General features: G+C 43.0%; 1 protein-coding gene across 6 annotated transcripts in view; it reads right to left on the bottom strand.

The window, feature by feature from the left end:
- acox3 (acyl-CoA oxidase 3, pristanoyl) overlaps positions 1-20,798 on the bottom strand; it is a 59,832-nt gene that overhangs the window by 5,207 nt on the left and 33,827 nt on the right. For all 6 annotated transcript variants that reach the window (XR_014599725.1, XR_014599726.1, XM_084043757.1 and 3 more), the window contains exons 16-18: positions 11,647-11,821; positions 11,113-11,180; positions 8,844-8,930 (exon numbers count right to left, since the gene is read on the bottom strand). Coding sequence is in view for 4 of the 6 variants with exons in the window: in XM_084043757.1 (XP_083899883.1) it covers positions 8,844-8,930; positions 11,113-11,180; positions 11,647-11,821 (330 nt within the window). In the remaining 2 variants the exon portion in view is untranslated. The remainder of the gene's footprint in view (positions 1-8,843; positions 8,931-11,112; positions 11,181-11,646; positions 11,822-20,798) is intronic.

Below are 20,798 nucleotides of genomic sequence, written 5' to 3'. Positions count from 1 at the left end.
CAAACAGCAGAGGGCACGTAAAAAAAGAGAGGAAAATACAGGATCTCTGTAAGAGAATTGATAAAAAAAAAAGAAGTTTTTGCAACTGTATTGAAAAGAGGATAAGAGGAAACACAGTATTGTACTGTAAAAAGAAAAAAAGAGAAGAAAATACTGGATTTGTGTAAGAGAGAGAGAAGAAAAAAAGATTTTTCGATCATTTTGTCTGGGAAATAATTTTGTGTTTCAAAAATCGTGAAAAATCATATCGTGAACCTAGTATCGTGATTCGAATCGTATCGTGAGTTGAGTGAGGCCTAGTAAAGAGAGTGATGAATGAATAATCTGTTGTGTGTCTAAAATAGGAAACCGGCTGGAATGGTTTCGTGCACATTGCCAGTAGGCCAAGGAAGACACTCTCAACCCTAAACCCCAAACTTTTCAAATCGGCCTCATGGTGGCCTCAAAACAGACAGCTTTACTTTTTGGCCCTATAACTCTAGAACCGTAGGCCGGACAATCAAAAGGTATGCTACATTGGCTAATAGATGTCTTCTATTTTCAATATTTTCAAAGATTTTTGAAAATGATTTTTTTTATATCCACAGCAATTTATTGGCCAAAATTACAATTCAACCTAGAACATATTTGAGTCGCAGCACCCTCTGGTGGTCAAATGTGAGTGACAAAAAATACACAAACAAAGAGCTTCATTACAACAGTCTTGCACTCTCCGCAGCTCAGCAATGAACAAGTTAAGGTGCGCAGTGCAAGCTAATAAATAACAAGTGCAGGGGCACAGGGCAAGCTAATAAATAACAACTAAAGGTCCGCGGTGTCCAAAACCAAAACATTGACGTAAGGTTTCGGGGATTATCGCTTCATCGATGCCAAAACAACAAGATGGAGTGCCCACGGCCTGGCTCCAATTATACCTTAATGATTACCGTAAATCTCCTAGTGTAGGTACACCCAGATAACATGTCAAATTGGGGCTGCTACAGCCCAGAGGACAGGCCATATGATATTGTTGCTGTCGGGTGGAAACCTCATATATCCAAAACTGTTACTTTTCAGGATTAAAATTCAAAAAGGGGACAAAAACATAGAATAAGGAGATAAGAGGTTTCTGCCCAACAGCGACGATATGGAGTAGACTATAATAATAATAATGGATTGACATTTAATATAGTGCTTCATCTTGATACGTCGTAACGCGCTTCACTATTATTTCAAATGACTGTACAATATGAAGACAATACGCATAGATCATGGACGCGTATAGGAAGCAGAAGCTGACAGAAAATGTATAATTCTATAAGATAAATGCAGTGAGGATGGAGGGGTTTTAACTTCATAATGTGTGGGACTGGGGCAGCTCATTTGCAGTGGTGGACAGTAACTAAGTAGGGTTCCCACACATTTTTAACAATTCATTTTCAAAACTCTTCCAAAGTATTTCACCCGATTTCCAGGCCTATCGCAATGCCCTAAAGACACACTCAAGCGAAGGTGTCACGTGACAAAAAGAACAGATCTACAAACTAGCAAACGTAATGTTAGACTATGTATATCCAAACATTTTCCAAAACATTTGATTGATTCCAAACCTTTTCCAGGCCTGGAAATTATGTTTTTATGATTTCAAAACATTTCCAGGAATTTCATGACCGTGGGAACCCTGTAAGACAAGATTTTGCAACCCAATTTTTTTCACCCAGTGCCAATTGTCTAAGTAATCCTGGGTGCTACACTCCCTCTGCCAGCCTAGGGAGAGGCCAGAGCCGAGCTCATGCCTCCTTCAATGCATGAGAGCTAACAAGCCTTCTTATCACCCGACAGAGGGGACGTACAGTAGCATGTGGAAGGAACACGTTATTCCAACCAGTTCCTTTCCCCTCCATCAGGCGCCCCGGCTGACCAGGGGGAGGCAGTATAGAGACCAGGAGTACTGCATGTTTTTGTGAGGGTACCTACCCTAGGGGACACGGGGAGAACATGCAAACTCCACACGGAAAGGCCCTTTCGCCAACCCCACCCAGGGTATGGGCACTGATGACGCCGATACCTGAGGCGGAGGAGAGGACACGCCTCCAGCGCCCACAGCGCTGGGGGTGTGCCCTATTTCAAATATAGTGAAAATAGTTGATCTAAAACTCACAACGCGTCGCAGAGTGACACGTTGTAAACTTGTAGATCTGCTATTTTCAGTGTTTTTCAGTGAAAATTTCAGACAATTTCTGAAAATGTAATTCATAATCTGTACTTTTGAACGCTTGAGTATTTACTTGAGTATACTTTGTCCACCACACTGTTCATTTGACATGTTATATGGGTGTACTCTACAGGATTTACGGTAATCATTAATTAAGGTCTAATTGGAGCCAGGTGTGGTTGAATTGTGTTTGGCACTGAGGAAGCAATAACCAGACACCCCCCGTCCCCGTCCCCGTCCCGAAACATCTTGTCACTTTTTTATATTTGTGCTCATTTTCTTTTTTATTTATTTATGATTTTGTTGATACTGCCTCTGAATGAATTATTGTGCACAATTGTAGAAGAAACCTTGTATCTCCATAATTCAACTTTTTTTGTTTTCTTTCCCCCATAAATTAATCGCCTACTTCATCGTACGATAGAATCACACAAAAGTATACAAAAACAAACCTTATTTTTTGCTAAAAGTGAAAATGACTGTGGTAGAGTTTATCTGTGGGTTTTTATAAATATGTACGTAACCAATGGAAAAGTATTAAACAAGAGCTTATGACTAAATAATAACTACATTTGGTGAAAGGTTAGTTTTTTCCTGTTTGTGTGAGTTCTTCCTACTTTCTGTCATCATTTAGAGTTTTGGAGCCTGTGCACCTGGCCCTGTACACATATTAAAGAGTCATCTCCATCTAAACAGTGTAATCCTAAGAATTCCTGGGCGGTCAAGGAAAGCCAGGCTTTGTGCGCACGTGCGCGCGTGCGTACGTGTGCGTGTGTGCGCGTGTGTGTGTGTGTGTGTGTGTGTGCGTGTGTGTGTGCAGGCCAGCCAGTGAAAGCCAACAGCAAAGTGTATGGAGTGTTTACGAGTGACTCAGTGCAAGTGTGTGTTGTCAACAGTTGTGTTTTTAGCCGTTTTAGACGGCTATGTCTGTCTAACAGAACACTTTACTCCCAAACAAGATGTTTTCAAAAACTACTGGCTGGATTGCCCTGTAATCACCTTTATGCTCCCCGGATAAAGAACATACTGATTATGGTGGCCCCATGGCCATTCAGTTGTAGCCTTCGCTGTTCTTCAAGGTTGCTAGCGTCGACTATTTTCTTAGTGATTATTGTATTGATAACTTTTTCAATTAAAAAAAAAACGTATATATGCCAAAATAGCAGCCACCGCCAGCCCAAAAATCTGTGCCAGACAATTAATTGTGTGATATAGAAAACAGCTACTGTAGGTTTCATTTTCGTTTTTACAGCTATTCTTTGAAAATATAAACAAGGCTTTTACGTATAGTAGGGGTTAAAGAGCCCTGTCCTCCACTCGGTACTGTGGAATATGTCTATATTTGTAGAGTTGAATTCTCGAGGAGGCAGACCATTACATTTGCTAAATAAAATGGCAAATATCGGCCAGACTATCGCCCAATAAAAACAACCGACGATTGGACTCATCCAATCGCTGATTGCCAATATATTCGCCATATCGTATGTATATATATACGTTGTATGTATAATATATACATATACAGTAAATACAGCATATAACTTTATTGTCCCACTGACATTGCTTTAGCCCTCACACTGACCTAGCGTCCTACAGTAATGTCATTAGTCTGTAGTCTCTCCAGTTAGACATGTTCTATAAAACGAAAGATATTTCTTGACACTTGTTTATAGTGGCATAACATAAATGTCATCCTCATCATCATCATAACGCCCAATCACTGGTCCATGACCTGGTCCTTTCACACATCACGCTGTTTGGGCTGAATTGGACATTACACTGACTTAACTCTAGGGAGCTGGCAGTGTCCAGTCTGGTCTGTGTCAGGTCCTACTGAGTTCACACATACAGCTCTACTGGTTAACCACATCAACCCTAGCGTCACTATTGTGGGTATGACATAATAGACGAACATCAGAGAAAATAGCCAATCTAAAAACTCACACCGTGTAGCTTGTAGGTCGCTATTTTTGCCAAATAGATATCTCGCCTTACCACTTATGCATAAACTTTTTTGGCATGTTTTATTATTTTGAAAATAGTGAGAAAAGCTGTTTTTCAAAATAGGAGAAAATGCCTAAAACGTTTAGGTGTAAGGGCCCTTAGCCGCACCAGTGACCATGCAGGGCTCTATTAAGGACAACCACAGTTGTACATATTGGCAGTGATAGATTTCTTTTTACTTGAGTAAAAGTATCAATACCACAATGTAGAAATACTCTGTTACAAGTAAAAGTCTGGTATTCAGAATTTACTTGAGTGAAAGTACAAAAGTATTGCCTTAAAAATATAGTGCCAAATGTAAAAGTACTGATTATGCAGAATGTCCCATTTCAAGTTTTCAAAATGTCTACAAATCTTTTGAAAATAGCCGAATTAATAATAATCTAAATATATAAAGTAACTAGTAACTTAACTATATGCCAATGAAATAAAAAAATATGTTCATACTGTGCCAGCAAATCTTTTTTTTTCAAAGTAAAAAAAAAGTGCTTAGGAAGCGAGATACAGCCTTTTTCAGTTATAAGTTAAACAAAGAGTGGATGGAGCTGCAAATCTTCAGATAATGATATCTTGAGTTCTGAACATTAAAAAAAAATAAAAAATTAAACCCGGGATAACTCGTTTTGGCAGTGAGGGCATTCAGAAAAAACTCGGGATAACTTGTGGCTTGGCACTGAGAGAGTTAAGCTGTCAAATATTTGTAGTGGAGTAAAAGTACAATATTTGGAAATACTCCAGTAAAGTAAAAAAATACCTCAAAATTGTTCTTAAGTACAGTACTTGAGTACATGTAGTTACTTTACACCACTGCATATTGGTGGACAGGATACTGGTACTTGATTGAGACTATTTATGATCATTCTCAGCCACTGGGTGGAAAGATTTCATTTGTCTATAGTATGACATTTAAGCTTCTAAATACTGTAGAGTCATGGTTGAAAACACTATCTAGCTTGTATCTTGTAATGAGCTTTAGTTAAGTCCTATTATATGAAGATAAGGTTGAAAATAGGTGAAGTGCTCCATTAATTAAAGTATTTTCCATCATTAGCTCTATTTGGACATTCTAATTTAGAATCAATTAGTGCTATCTTCACGAATGATCTGCCTGAGCTAAGTTCACACACACACACACACACACACACACACACACACACACACACACACACACACACACACACACACACACACACACACACACACACACACACACACACACACACACAGATTTACAGTACACGACAGAAAGACGCAGACAGAAACAGATGCACACACACACACACACACACACACACACACACACACACACACACACACACACACACACACACACACACACACACACACACACACCTTGGGTGTGGGTTGCTCTAAACAACGACCCTAGAGAATTCATGCGCTGACACACACACACACACACACACACACACACACACACACACACACACACACACACACACACACACACACACACACACACACACACACACACACACACACACACACACACACACCTTGGGTGTGGGTCGTTCTAATTCCTGATGTTGTACACATTCTTTGTGCATCTGGCTTGTGTTTAAATGTCAAAGTAATTAAATCCAGAGAGGGCCAAACACACACAGGAGAACAAGAATGAAGTCACACGCACGCACACAAAGTGGGTCGCGTTGTGAGCTTGTAGATCCGACGCGCAACTAAGGTACAAATGGGCATAGCTCCAACCCCAACCCATAAACCTAACCTAATGTCTCACCCACCCACCCCCTCCCCCCCACACACACACACACACACACACACACACACACACACACACACACACACACCCCTCAGTCTGTATTTCAACCCTACATCTTACTCATCATCTTCTCTCTCTCTCTCACAGACACCTGCTGTCTAGCAGCTGATGATGACTTTTTGGGGACAGACAGACAGACAGACAGACAGACAGACAGACAGACAGACAACAGCCCTGTGTTGTGTAGCGGTGTGTGTGTGTCACCTCAGTGTGGCTATGAGTGTGTGTCCCGGTGACAGCAGTCACCACATGTAGTCATGGGACGTGCTCGAGGTGCAACAACTGGAAGACACCGTCAGCCAAGAGCTACATCTGTCTGGACCACTGACTCACTGAGTTATAGGAACACAACAACACTATGACATGGTGCTCTGCGCTGTGATTGGCCAAGAGGGGGGGGGGGGGGGGGCACAGAGAGGGGGGGGGGGGGGAGAGAGAGAGAGAGAGAGAGAGAGAGAGAGAGAGAGACAGAGAGAGAGAGAGAGAGAGGTAGGGGGATAGAGGGGACACAGAGAGAGAGAAAGGTAGGGGGATAGAGGGGACAGAGATAGAGAGAGAGAGGGGCAGGGGGATAGAGGGGAGAGGGAGACAGAGAGGGACAGAGAGAGAGGGACAGAGAGAAAGAAAGAGACAGACAGAGAGAGAGAGAGAGACAGAGAGAGAGATGGGAAAAGGGGGCAGAGAGAGAAAGGGAGAGAGAGAGGGAAATAGAGCGAGAGAGTGAGAGAGAGAAGGAGAAGGAGAGAAGGAGAAGGAGAGACGGAGAAGGAGAGAGGGAGAAGGAGAAAGGGAGAAGGAGAGAGGGAGAAGGAGGCAGGCAGGCAAGAGAGAGATAGATAGATAGATAGATAGATAGATAGAGAGATAGATAGATAGATAGATAGAGAGATAGAGAGATAGAGAGATAGAGAGATAGAGAGATAGCTTTTCAAATACAACACTGGGCCAAAAGCCCCCCCCTGGGCTCTTTTGGGCGGCTGTAGGTGAGTGGGTATAATGGGTGGAGATGCCGTATGGTAGGTGAGTGGGTATACTGGGGGGAGATGCCGTCTGGTAATAATCAGAAGGTCACTGGTTGGCCTCCCGGCCCGCCCCATGTCTACGTGTCAAAGTGTCCCTGGGAACAATACACTTAACCAGTAACAGTTACCTCGCCGAGCGCTCATCATGACCATCTGAGCAGCCATCTGATCTGTTTCTATTCTGTTTTTCTTTTCTCTCTGCTGCTCTTACTCTGAAAAAATGATTTCAGCCACTTCTTTACACCTGTAAACCTGTGATGTCACAATGAAGTTGATTCTGATTCTGATCAGCTGGGTGAAGCTGAAACTGAGTGGACTAACAAAGGCCCCACTCCTTTTTTCCCCTCTACACCTAATCTATTAGGCAAAAATAGGTGATCTAGCTTGTAGAATGGCTATTTTTTGTTTGCTGAATAATATATATTTTTAAATAATAATACACTTTAATTGTAACGCACTTTACATTGTTACAAATCTCAAAGTGCTACAGGGTTTAAAAACAATGGCCTAAAAACAGCAAAGGCAAAACAACAAAAACATAACGATGAAAAGTAGATTAAACCAAATTCTAATCAAGGCATAGAAAATAATAATAATGTTCGTCTATTATGTCATACCCACAATAGTGACGCTAGGGTTCATGTGGTTAACCAGTAGAGCTGTATGTGTGAACTCAGTAGGACCTGACATAGACCAGACTGGACACTGCCAGCTCCCTAGAGTTAAGTCAGTGTAACGTCCAATTCAGCGCAAACAGCGTGATGTGTGAAAGGACCAGGTCATGGACCAGTGAGTGGGTGTTATGATGATGACATGTTGTGCCACTATAAAAGTGTCAAGAAAGGTCTGTCGTTTTATTAGAAATGTCTGGAGAGACTACCAGACTAATGACATTACTGGATAATAGGTCAGTGTGAGGGCTAATGTAATGTCAGTGGGACAATAAAGTAGATATCGTCTCTTGTCGGGTTACTCTTGTATCTTGCTATATCTACAAGCTGCTTACAAGCACGCTACAATCTGCTATTTAAAAAAAAACAATTTAAGGATTTGTTTTTTGGCTTGTATGCCTTTATTTATAGGACAGTAGACTGACAGGAAATGGGGAGAGAGATGGGGAGCGACACGCAGCAAAGGTCGTCGGGATCGGGACTCGAACCCGCGACGCGCTGGGGTGCCTGGACCGCCGCGCTGCGGCCCAGGCCTACAATCTGCTACTTTTGCCGCTTTTGTGTGATGCTGTAGTATGAGGCATTCATTTACGAAAACACACAAGTTAAAGTGCACCCTACAGTATCATTAGGTGCTCAGGTAATGAATGCATGTTGCGTACACGCACGTGTAGCCATGCATGCATGTGTGTTTGTACAGGTGTGTGTGTGTGTGTGTGTGTGTGTGTGTGTGCGTGCGTGCGTGCGTGCGTGCGTGCGTGCGTGCGTGCGTGCGTGCGTGCGTGCGTGCGTGCGTGCGTGCGTGCGTGCGTGCGTGCGTGCGCGTGCGTGCGTGCGCGTGCGCGTGCGTGTGCGTGTGTGTGTGTGTTGTATTCCTGGAAGAAAGGCAGAGGAGAGCCAAAGTCCTGCAGTGTTCTTCCAGTAAGGAGACACACCCCTATAAAAGGGGTGAGAGAGAGAGAGAGAGAAAGGGAGAGAGACAGAGAGAGAGAGATGGACAGAGAGAGAGAGGCAGAAAGACTGAAACACTAGGGAGAAAGAGAGAGACCGAACAAGTGAGAGAAAGAGAGGAATGAAGAGACAGACAGAGGCGTGTGTGTGTGTGTGTGTGTGTGTGTGTGTGTGTGTGTGTGTGTGTGTGTGTGCACCATGCTCACCTGGCCGTCTGCCATGCCGATGGGAGAGTTGAGGATGAAGTCAGGAGGGGCCATGGCGTCCACTAGTGCCACCGCCTCATCTTTCAGCTGGACAGACAGACAGAGAGAGACCATAAATACATGTAAAAGGCACAGATACAGGATGAGAGAACGATAGAGAAGAGACATACTGTGAACGCCTGAGACTTGAATCGAATATTTGTGAAAAAGGGAGAGAACATGAGAGAAGGCTAAAGCCTGATTCCTAGTCCGTGGTATGACGCTGTCGTACTTTCAGAAAAGAGCGGATCTACAAGCTCACAACTCGTCACATGGCGACGGGTTGTTAGCTTGTAGATCCGCTCTTTTTCGGAAATACAATTTACTGCTTCAAACAGCAGGTGGCTGCTCAGATGGCTCAGATGAGCAGGCACGTGCACACATAGACATGAAAGGGGGCTCGAGACACTGCCCTAAAAAAGTGCCCTCTCAAGACTGGGAAAAAAAAATAATCAACTGCCCCCTATAGCGGCCTAACGGTAAGGCTGACGTAAATGGCAGTGTTGGGTGCAGCTCAAAGTGAACTTTCCTCAGGTATCTAGATTGTCGCCGTACGACCTTCCTAGCCTGTGTTATTTAAGAAAAACGGGCGACAATGGCCAAAACTGAATCTAAAATCTGCGATCGAAAACCGGCGAAAGTGGCCGTTTTCAAGATGTTTTGGCCATTATCTCTGGAACGGAGGGTCCAATCTGCTCAGTTCAAAGCTTGTTGGGTGCGTGACTTTGAGGACATTAGGCACGCAATGATACCTTCCTATTGGAAAAAATCCAATAGGTGCCCTTTTGAAATTCCAGCCCCTGCCTCTCCAAATCCCTCTGCACGTCCCTGCTTATGAGCACACGAGGGGAAGGCTGTCAGGGGGTTAAGTGTCTTGCTCAGGGACACTTTGTCCCGACGAGCCGGGGGCTGAACCAGCGACCCTCCCATTCCTCAAACGGCCTCTCTGTCTACCCAGTCAGCTATGGCCGCCCGTCGTGTAATGGAACATACCAGACACGGAAATCCAAGAAACGTGTATATGATAATCCCTCTCATCGCCGACACTCTTATGCAGTACAGTACTGTATGTACTAATATGAACTGTATATATGTCCCCTATTCATTTATCTGTGGGGCAAGGCAATACTGCACCTTGTATGTGCATACAGTGGGCATTGTATATATATAAGACAGGGTGTTCTGTGTACATTACAATTCAGGTGTTTATTAACAGACGCTTTTAACCAACTTAGAAAGAGCAAGTGCCTTACACAGTGCATGGTGTGTGTATATAGTTGGATATTGCGTATCTTTGCATGTGACATATTCTTGTCTTTGGACGTATGGTAAACACACATTTGCACTGTGATTTAATTAGTGAAGGTATTGCAGGACTTCTTCACTGGATTCATGCACAAAAGGAAGAGATATAGATTCATGCAAGCATGCAGACACTGCATGAATGCAAGTGTGCAGAAATAAAATGCATGAATGCAAGCATGCATGTTGCATTAATATGGACTCATGCAAACATGCAGAAACGTAAGTCTGTGGCTTTTAATGTTGTTGAGATTTTGAGGTCTGTAATGTAATATTAGCTGCAGAAATACCATTCTCACAAACTTGGCAGAATGACCAAATACTATTCCAAGAACAAAGTGAGATATAACAGAGAGAGAGAGAGAGAGAGAGAGAGAGAGAGAGAGAGAGAGAGAGAGAGAGAGAGAGAGAGAGAGAGAGAGAGAGAGAGAGAGAGAGGGGGAGAGAGCGAGAGAGAGAGACAGAGAGAGAGAGAGAGAGAGAGAGAGAGAGAGAGAGAGAGAGAGAGAGACACTAGCAAAGTGTTCTAGCCAAGTAACCAGTTGGAGGTCACTAACTGCATTCCTGCAAACTAAACACATGAATATGTCATCTCTCTGGCTGTGCGAGACATTGTAATGGGCTTTACTCTACAACAGTCAATATGTATCACTCCCAATGAGACTTCCTTACCCGAGGCAATTACATACTGATTCATGAAGTCATCATAACCAAATAAATCACATGAAATGCATCTAGAAACAATTATTCTACATTTGAGAGAAAGTCAGAGAAGGTCTAAGGGAGGGGGGGGGGGGAGAGAGAGAGAGAGAGAGAGAGAGAGAGAGAGAGAGAGAGAGAGACAGACAGACAGACAGACAGACAGACAGACAGACAGACAGACAGACAGACAGAGGAGAAGAGATAAGCAGAGAATTCATATTAGTACCTGTGAGCAGAGTGTAAGAATGGCTGTTTGGACCAATTCAACAGGTTGTTTTCCAGAGAAGAACCCACCTGAAATATACACATGGTGCTTCATTATTATGCATGGAACACATGGTGACTAGCGTAGAGGTTAGGAGAGGAGTAGGGCTGTCACGATTACACATTTAAGTTGACGATTAATTGTCACACAAATAATTGCGATTAACAATTTCATTGTGTTTTTGGCATTGAACATTGGAACATAAGAATACAATTTAACATTTTTGTTTTTTAGGCTTAATAATCGCATATATGACAAATAATTTTCATATACAAAGAAATTATTGACATACTTAATAATTTTATACATGTAAAAGTAGCAGTAAAAGTAGCTGATCTACAAGCTTACAACGCGAGATCAGCTTCTTCTGCTATATTTTTATATTTGAAAATGTGTGAACATTTTTTGAACATGGAAACGTTTATGACGATTACGCAAAGTAATCGTCATGAGTAGAGTAGAGTAGAGTAGAGTAGAGCAGAGCACTAGACTGACCCTGGTACAGTGTGGCCATGTGGTTGCTGAGGGACCAGAGGCCATAGAGGGCACACAGCCGTTTGAGGACCTGTGTGAGGCCAGCGGGCGTGTCCGGGTCAACGGTCAGGTCGTGGAAGCGCTGCAACACGGCATGCTCAATGTAGACGATGGACAGAGAACGGCAGTAGTACACCTAGAGCACACACACACACACACACACACACACACACACACACACACACACACACACACACACACACACGTTAGTGTGCTGACCTTGAATGATCCTGAGTGAAAAGGAAGGTCAAATGGACATTCTCCTGGGAACCACACAGGACACACCAGCCAACCAAGGCTTGTTTTGTTAACCTCATTCTCAGCCATTGTGTGTGTGTGTGTGTGTGTGTGTGTGTGTGTGTGTGTGTGTGTGTGTGTGTGTGTGTGTGTGTGTGTGTGTGTGTGTGTGTGTGTGTGTGTGTGTGTGTGTGTGTGTGTGTGTGTGTGTGTGTGTGTGTGTGTGTGTGTGTGTGAGAGAGAGATTTTGCCAGGGCGATGTCCATCCTTCCTGTTGGTATGGGAGACAGAACCCACAGACGAACCCACGCGCACGCACGCACACACACACACACACTGCATGTCACTTTTTCTCTCAACTCTACTGGCTTTACTTTGTTTTGCTTAAGTTAAGGCCAGTGCTGACAGTAATACTGCCTGGAAACAATCTCTATTTATCTTGTACAGTTCAAAAAAACAACAAAAACATTGTTTAGGCGAGAAACAGGCCATGCAATTGTTAAATATTGATTCATTTCACATTTACAAAGTCTAGTTTAAAAGTGTGTTAACTGTACTCGGGACCCGGGCACCGATGGTCAAGTGGTCGGGGCTTTGATGCCACATAGGCTTTGATGCCTGACAACGAGTTCCGGTTTTTATTCCGAAGCCTGGTGGCGGACTCTCTCTCTCCACTATCCTATCCAAATAAAGGCAAAAAGCCCCTAAAACTAACTAAAAAACAAATGAGCAAAAACAGTATTCGGGAGCTTCCATGCAGTATGGGGAGTCCGACATGATGCAATGACACAATGACACTAGTGATGACTTTCCGTGAACAATTCAAAGCCAAAGTGCAGTAATTACACAAAGAATCAATATGTGATATTGCACTAATTGTACATCTGTTCATGTATAATAATAATAATAACATAATTGTTTGTCGCTTTTTAGAGTAAGTCTCCAGTGATTTCTTTTGCTCACTTGGAACCTCGATAAGAGGTGATACCAAAAATAAGCACCAGGAAACACTGTATAGTTTTGCCCAGTGGAAACCAAAAAAATACCAAGTAGAGCTGAGTTAAACCAGTGCCATGCAGTGGAAAAGCACCATCGGTAACAGACTGGGTAATGCCCATCCTTCCTGAGGAATGTCGGTTTGGGACGGAGAACAAAGGTCGTCTGCGCACCACACGCGCACGCGCACGCACGCACACACACACACACACACACACACACACACACACACACACACACACACACACACACACACACACACACACACACACACACACGTGTCAAGGTCTGTCATTCCTATGAGAGAGTTCTCCAGCCGCCTTTATATTTGGACCATAAATGAGTTACCTAGCAACGGTCTGTTTGTCTGTCTATCTCTGTTAGCATCACAAAGACGTTTTTTACAGTTTTACTGTGAGCTGAGATTTGTTAAACATTAATATGTAAAATTAATAGATTAACAGCACGCACGCACACACACACACACACACACACAAACACATAGTAGGACGTTAGGAACATACAGGTATTCAATGATGGAGTAGTGTTAGTGAAGCTAACATTTTGACGAGATAAATCAACTTAAATGGCATTTCATTCCATACAGACCACTGAACTCATCAACATAAATATTTGTATTATTTATAAGAATTATAAATTCACTTGAGACTTATGTTGTCCTTGTGTGATATGGTGTAATATTGTGTATTACAATAGTCTGTCTTTCTGTCTATCTCACAGACAGTGGAGAGAGACAAGAAATGCAGAGAAAGAGTCTGTCCTGTTCAATTCGATGCTATCCTATTCGATTCCATTGTATTGAGCATAGTGACACATCAGGCTGTCAAGCATGCAGATAGTTGTAATAAATCCAGAGTGCACTAATGGGAGCAGCGGAGAAGGTCAAGTCTCTTTACAGCCAGAGGCTGTATTAAACATGTCAAAACACTCTGAGATGGAGCTGATGAGTCAAAACGAAATACTGGAAGTATAGAGCATGGAAGTGCTTCACACAGCTCTCTCTCTCTCTCTCTCATATTGTATTATCATACTTATGAGGACCAAAAAAAGAGGGAAAAAAAGATAGCAGATCTACAAGCTTATCGATATATGCGTCACAGTGTGATGCGTTGTAAGCTTGTACAGGACATCGACTATTTGTCGTTGTACGTATAAAACAGGGGGGAAAAAGTCTGTACCCCACCCTCCCAACCACTAATCTTTTTAACCATAAAACAACCTTTCTCTTGAGAGGAGGACCACCAGCAACATGGTCCTCACTATGTCTGTTTCTCACATTCTACTATACTTGTGGGGGCATTTGGTCCTCGCAAGTATAGTAAAACAAGTGCAGTCACACAGGCTGGATACGGTGTTAGGGCGGTCGTGAGACAAGTCAACGTCACACTGTGTGTGTGTGTGTGTGTGTGTGCTTCTGGGAGGGCAGCCAAGACAAACTTTGTTACGTCTGAACTTAGAGAGTGCAACACGCTGACACACAGACCTGACTGAACAATGAACAGTTACAGTACAATAGAACAGAAACATTATTGTCAATGTAAACTCATAGACACCTGCATTGAAAAAGACCAGAAACCACACGCACACACACACACACAGTTTATGTCTGAACTTAGAGTGCAAAAGCTGACCTAGACCTAATCTGAGTTCCCAGAAGTTTTCGCCAGCTCTGGCGAGGAACTTCTGGGCCAGAGCCCTGGTATTTGTGGGCAGGATGTACCTTACGCTCTGAATCTGAGCGGACACGCCTCTTACCGGTCTGAGAGCTGTGCAACTCGTCTAAAAAGTCCGACGAGAGGCAAACAGCAGTACACAACAATGGCGGCCGAAATTTCTCAAGGGGAAATTGCTTCCCGTCGATCCTATTTAGATGCAACACCCACTGCATGTGGATCCCGCCCCCTTTTCTTCATTGGCTGTTGATTTGAATCACAACGCAGTGGCCGCGCCCCTGCTGTCCAAGCTCCGACGCTAACCCTCCCAGACTAACCTAGACCTGACTTGAACAATGAATAATAGTTAGTTACAATATAAGAGAGACATTATTGTCAACACATAGACATCAGTTAAACACCCCCCCGCGCGCGCGAACGCGCACGCACACACACACACACACACACACACACACACACACACACACACACACACACACACACACACACACACACACACACACACACACACACACACACACACACACACACACACACACACACACACACACACACACACACAGTACAACATCACAACATGACAGAAACATCAACAATCAAGACCACCATTGGGTTTCAATCAACGTCCTATTTTTAGTCGTGAGTGTGTGGTGTGTGCGTGTGCGTGCGTGTGTGTGTGTGTGTATGTGTGTGTGTGTGTGTGTGTGGCACTTACAGGAAGTGTTTGGAATGAAGATGTATTTTTCTCTTTCATCTTTATTTTTTTCCAGAAATATTTCACTGGTGAAGCCAGCATCAGAAAATGACCAGATGCTGAAATGACCACGTAGATACCAGTATGACTTTAATTTTGTTGTTGTTTAACCTTGTTCTCACCCTGATGAAGACCGTAGCCCATTAAAACCGGGAACGGATCTGTGTTACCACTTTAACCATAATTTTGTACTTTGGCTATTTAAAAAAGAAATCATGAACATTTGTGCAAATCTTTGAATATATATTAAGCGAACATTTTTAACTCAAATCTTTGCTTCTGGGGGGTCCCTGGAACAACTTATTTTGAGATGGGGGTCCGCGGCCAAATACATTTTGGGGGTCCTTGACATGAAAAGAGTTTGAGAACCACTGATATTATAGCAACATACGTTTTTTTCAAAAAACTGTTAGGATTTAGAAGACATTTGTAGAATCCCCAGAAGCAAATATTTGCTTCAGATCTACAAGCTCATAACGCGGCACTTGATGCCACGCTATGAGCTTGTATATCTGCTATTTTTGAATAGCCAAAGTATAAGTTAATGGTTAAAGTGGTTAAAATCTAAAATGACAGATGCTTTCCCGGTCTTAATGGGTTAACCGGTCAAAACATGTTGGCCATTCTTATAAATTATCATTAACTTTGTTTTAACTTTAACATCCTCTCCTCCACATTGTTTTGAGTGCTCGGATCTCCTCTTCTTTTTATGATTTAAATCTTAATGAGCTAAACGAGCAGCACCCTGAATAGGCTCAGGGTTTTTAACGATTCCGTCTTGAAGGTCGGAGTCCTTTACAATAGTGTCTCTCAAACGTTTTCATGTCAAGGACCCCCAAATTGACACTTATTATTAGGCTGCTGACCCCCCTTTAATGGCATTTCTATCTCTGGGACCCCAATTTATATTGTAAAATCAATGTTACTCACTCATTTGTACACTCTCTGAGTTACAGACCCATAAGGGTTCATTTTGTTCCTAACTGTCTATCATTTAGCTGGGGACCTCCTGGAATTCCCTCAAGGACCCCCTGAGAACCACTGTTTTACAGTTCCCTTTAGCAATTCCTATATACGGTATATTCTTTAAAAACATATATCATTTTGGCCTTTATTATAATTATAATGTTTTACAAATACAAATTCAATCATAAAGTTTTGCATACGTATTATTGTAGTGGTTCTCAAAGTGAGGTACAGGGACCCTCTGGGTTACTCGAGTGGGTTCCAAATGGACCCTTGCATGTCTGTAACTCTGAGAGTGTACAAATGGAACCAAATGGACCCACATACAAGTCCACATACAAACAGCGACAGTGTAGATAAAACCGGTTACGCAAACGGTTCCAAATGTGATGGAACCGATTGTGGTTCCTCAATGTGGTTTACGGTTCGTCCGGAGCATGCTAGCATTGTCTAAATGCTTTAAAGTTATGTAGAATGTTTGTAGAAGTAGGTTTTATTGCTGCTGCACAGTGTCATCGCCATACCAACGACCATGACATGGTTATTTGACCCTGAGGTTACACTTGTTCACGCACGCACACACACACACACACACACACACAAGCACGCGCACACCAGGATACTGTTACAGTTACGACAATGTACATCATCACATGTATTCACATGTGCACGTGTCATAACACGCACGCACGCACGCACGCACGCACGCACGCACGCACGCACGCACGCACGCACGCACGCACACACACACACACACACACACACACACACACACACACACACACACACACACACACACACACACACACACACACACACACACACACACACACACACACACACACACAAACAAAGTGAATTAAAGGAGTACTGTAGTTCACTTATTTTCTATCAATTACCCACTCCATGAAGCCTTGAAATCATGGAGATTTTTTGAGTCTCCGGACATCATATTATTGTCTCAGGAATGCACCAAAAACTGGGTGAACTACTCCTTAAGCAACGTATAACACTAACTACACCCATAAACTCTCCCTCACCTTCTCTCTCTCTCTCACACACACACACACACACACACACACACACACACACACACACACACACACACACACACACACACACACACACACACACACACACACACACACACACACACACACACACACACACACACACACACTTAGTGACATAATAACATGAACCAGATGGTGGAGACTGGACACACACTCAGCATGGCTTAAAAAAAGTCTAAATGTCATCTAATGAAAACACACACAATGTTTTGCCAACTTTAACCCTAACTCTAAAGCCTGAGTTTAATAGCCGATCTACTGTACAAGAGTGTCGCGCTGCTTGTAGATCGGCTATTCTGGATGTGCGACAGCAGCGCACAACTAAGTATAAATCAAGCCTAAAAACTCCCAAAAATGCAAAGCGTTAACAACTATTTCTCTTGTGGGGACCAGGAAAACGGACCGCACAATGTCTATACATCAAATCATCTATAGTACAGTACAGCACGTGATGATGTCAATACAATCAGAGCAGCACATGTGTATGTTATTGAACGTGACTGTAGCTCCACATGTTAGACATGAGCTGACAGTGACCTCATGCAGTGACCTCATGATGTCACCCTGGACCTAACATAGTATAGTTCTAACCAGCACGTGTTCTACACGTTTAATGTCACGTATACTCTCCACCCACCTGCACTGACACGTGCTCTTATAGTGTGCAAAACAATGTCTGTGTGTGTAACCAGGAGTTCAGTTTAGCTTTTTTACCCATTAAACCTTATTTTGGCACAAAAAAACAAACATAATACAGTACAAAATCTTGGCGGAAATGGGTGTGGCCATGTATTGCCATACCGATCACATCGGTAGTTGTGGACAACCACCTATCTGACCAAACTCAATGCCGGCACCACACTCGCTCGGTCGTTGGCAACGCACATGCTCAGTTTGAAGTTGGCTCGTCAGACTGTTCTCGAGATACATGAACTACAGACGAGCAGACAGACACAAACGCACGCACGCACGCAAGCAGAGATTTCGAACATCTATAGGACATATTGTTGTGGGTGGGTCGAGGATGGTCCTTGAGGATGGTTTGAAATGTTAATGTGTGTGCTGCCTAGCTGTCTAGGGCCAAATTCCAATTCTCATTGCTCCATCCTTACATCCCTCGCAATTTAGCCGCTCCCCCCCCCTTAACGACACGAGGAAGGATGCGAGGATGAGACACTAGGACGGAGGAATTGATCGGGTTCCATTTGGCAGCGAAGCGTTTAATATGAAGTGACTACATTTCTTGTGAAGTAATACTTTAGATGTCATGTTGGGTTGCACACAGTATTTCTCTCCACTTATTGCTAGACTGATTCATATTTTGTTTTTATTAACTCCATTCCAGAGAAGAACAACCAATACAAAAGTACATCATAATATGAGGAATTGTAGTGATCCCCTCCGGGATCACTACAATTCCTCCTAATACGATGGTACAAATCTTCCTAATACCTAATTGATTGAAACCTTTGAGATTTGACCTCATTTAATTGCAATGTTGTGGAGATGACACAAAAAGCGCAACAATTAAAACACACACAGATATAAGACACTGAAACAACAAAATAAACCCCCAAAAAATAAGTCAAAAACTGTTACATAGTGAGGTAGGGAGATTAGAGAGTTATTTAATTGTCCGTGGGATATTGGAGCACACATTTTTTGCATGAATTGTTGCTTATTCCATAAAGCTGGAGCATTAAAACAGTTATAATATACTAATAAGTTCTCTGGAAGGGAATTTATAGATGTATATTTAGGGTTCTGGTTTCTGGGGCTTCCAGGCACTGTGATTGGGGACCCTTCGGTTGCAAATAGAGGGCTTACACTGATTATATCTGTTTAATGATTATTTTTATTGTTGTTGTTGTGAGTCTTTCTATCCATCTCCCCTCCTCCCTCAGTCTTTCCCTCTCCCTCAACCCAACCAGTGGTCTCTAGACCCAGGCAGTGCTAGAGGTTTCTTCCCGTTAACGAGGGAAGTTTTTCCTTGCTGCCGTCCCCAAGCGCTTTGCTCACTGCTCATAAAACTGATTTGATCTGATGACAGTCCTGCTGCGTCACGTCAAAGTGCCCTTGAGCAAGACGCCGAACTCCTACGAGAAAATGTTTATAGGTAAGGGGCTGCTGAACAACAACATAAAAAAAACAGTCTACTTACTGTAAAACAACTATAAATAAGTGTACTGTAGGTGAGCGGAGCAGTATATAAAAAATAGTGGGTTAATTACTTGAAGTGCTGCTGGGTTGCTTTAACCTACAATAATTATCATCATTTATCAGGTGACGAAGAAGTTTGGTATGATGGGCCCCAAGGTCCTCAGGCATTCTACAGAGGTACCACTGAGAGCATCACTGCCTCGTACGGGAACTGTACCGACCTCAACGCAATGCAGAGGGTTGTGCAGGCAAAGATAACCTTTAAAGGTGGTTTTATGTCGTCTCTGTCGGGGTCCAAAACTGTTACTTTTCAGGATTCAAATAAAAAAATAGCAAAAGTAGCAGATCCACAAGCTTGGTTTAGAGCTTGTAGATCTGCTACTTTTTGATCCTTTTGTGTGACGCTGTAGTATGATCAAGTAGGGCATTAATTAATTAATTGAGGCGCTCGAGTGGCGCAGTGGTAAAGTCACTGCCCACCACCACGGAGGTTGTGGGTTCGAATCCACCGTGGTGCATCCGGCTTTGTCGAGTGCCTACACGAACACAATTGGCCTGTGTTCGGGGGAGGGAAGCCGGGGCGGGGAGGAGGGTGATATCGGTCATTGCATGTACTTCTTTGGGCTGGGGGCGGCACCTGTCAGCGGGGAGTGTTGGGCGGGAGGAGTAGGACGAAGGCTCTACGTCCTCCTGGTGGGGGCTCCTCACTGGCAGGTGAGTCAGCAGGATACGACAGCAGTGACAACACAAAAATGTGTGTGGGAGGAATTGATTGGCATAACGACTACATTGGGGAGAAAAAGGGGTAAAAAAATAATTGGCTACTCTAAAAATGTTTTAAAAAAAGAAAAAAAGTAGGGCATTAATTTACGAAAAAACACAAAAAGTTAGAATATGGAGATAAGAGGTTTCTGCCTGAGAGCAACGATATGTAAAGTGCCGTAGAGACAACATGTTGTGATTTGGCGCTTATACTGTGTGAATAAAATGTGACTTGACTTCCTCAATGCCTGAAGATGTATGTGCACTTTGTGCAGGAAATTGACAACATGCTGCTTCAAGGATTCTTCCAAGAACTTTTTATGTGGCGCTGAAATCACATGCAGATGTAAGGAAAGAATGTGAACACTGTGAGAATGAACGAGGGAAATCCTAGTTCCTTACGGAGTTATAATAGTTTTTAATCCAGTCAATCCTGTGTCATTTTCGATTTTAGCTATAGCTATTATTTTA

Source organism: Gymnoscopelus microlampas, assembly GCF_963454915.1.
Source record: "Gymnoscopelus microlampas genome assembly, chromosome: 19".
Classification (NCBI taxonomy): domain Eukaryota; kingdom Metazoa; phylum Chordata; class Actinopteri; order Myctophiformes; family Myctophidae; genus Gymnoscopelus; species Gymnoscopelus microlampas.
Note: the sequence above shows the minus strand (reverse complement) of the source record. Positions and strands in the feature narration are given on the sequence as shown.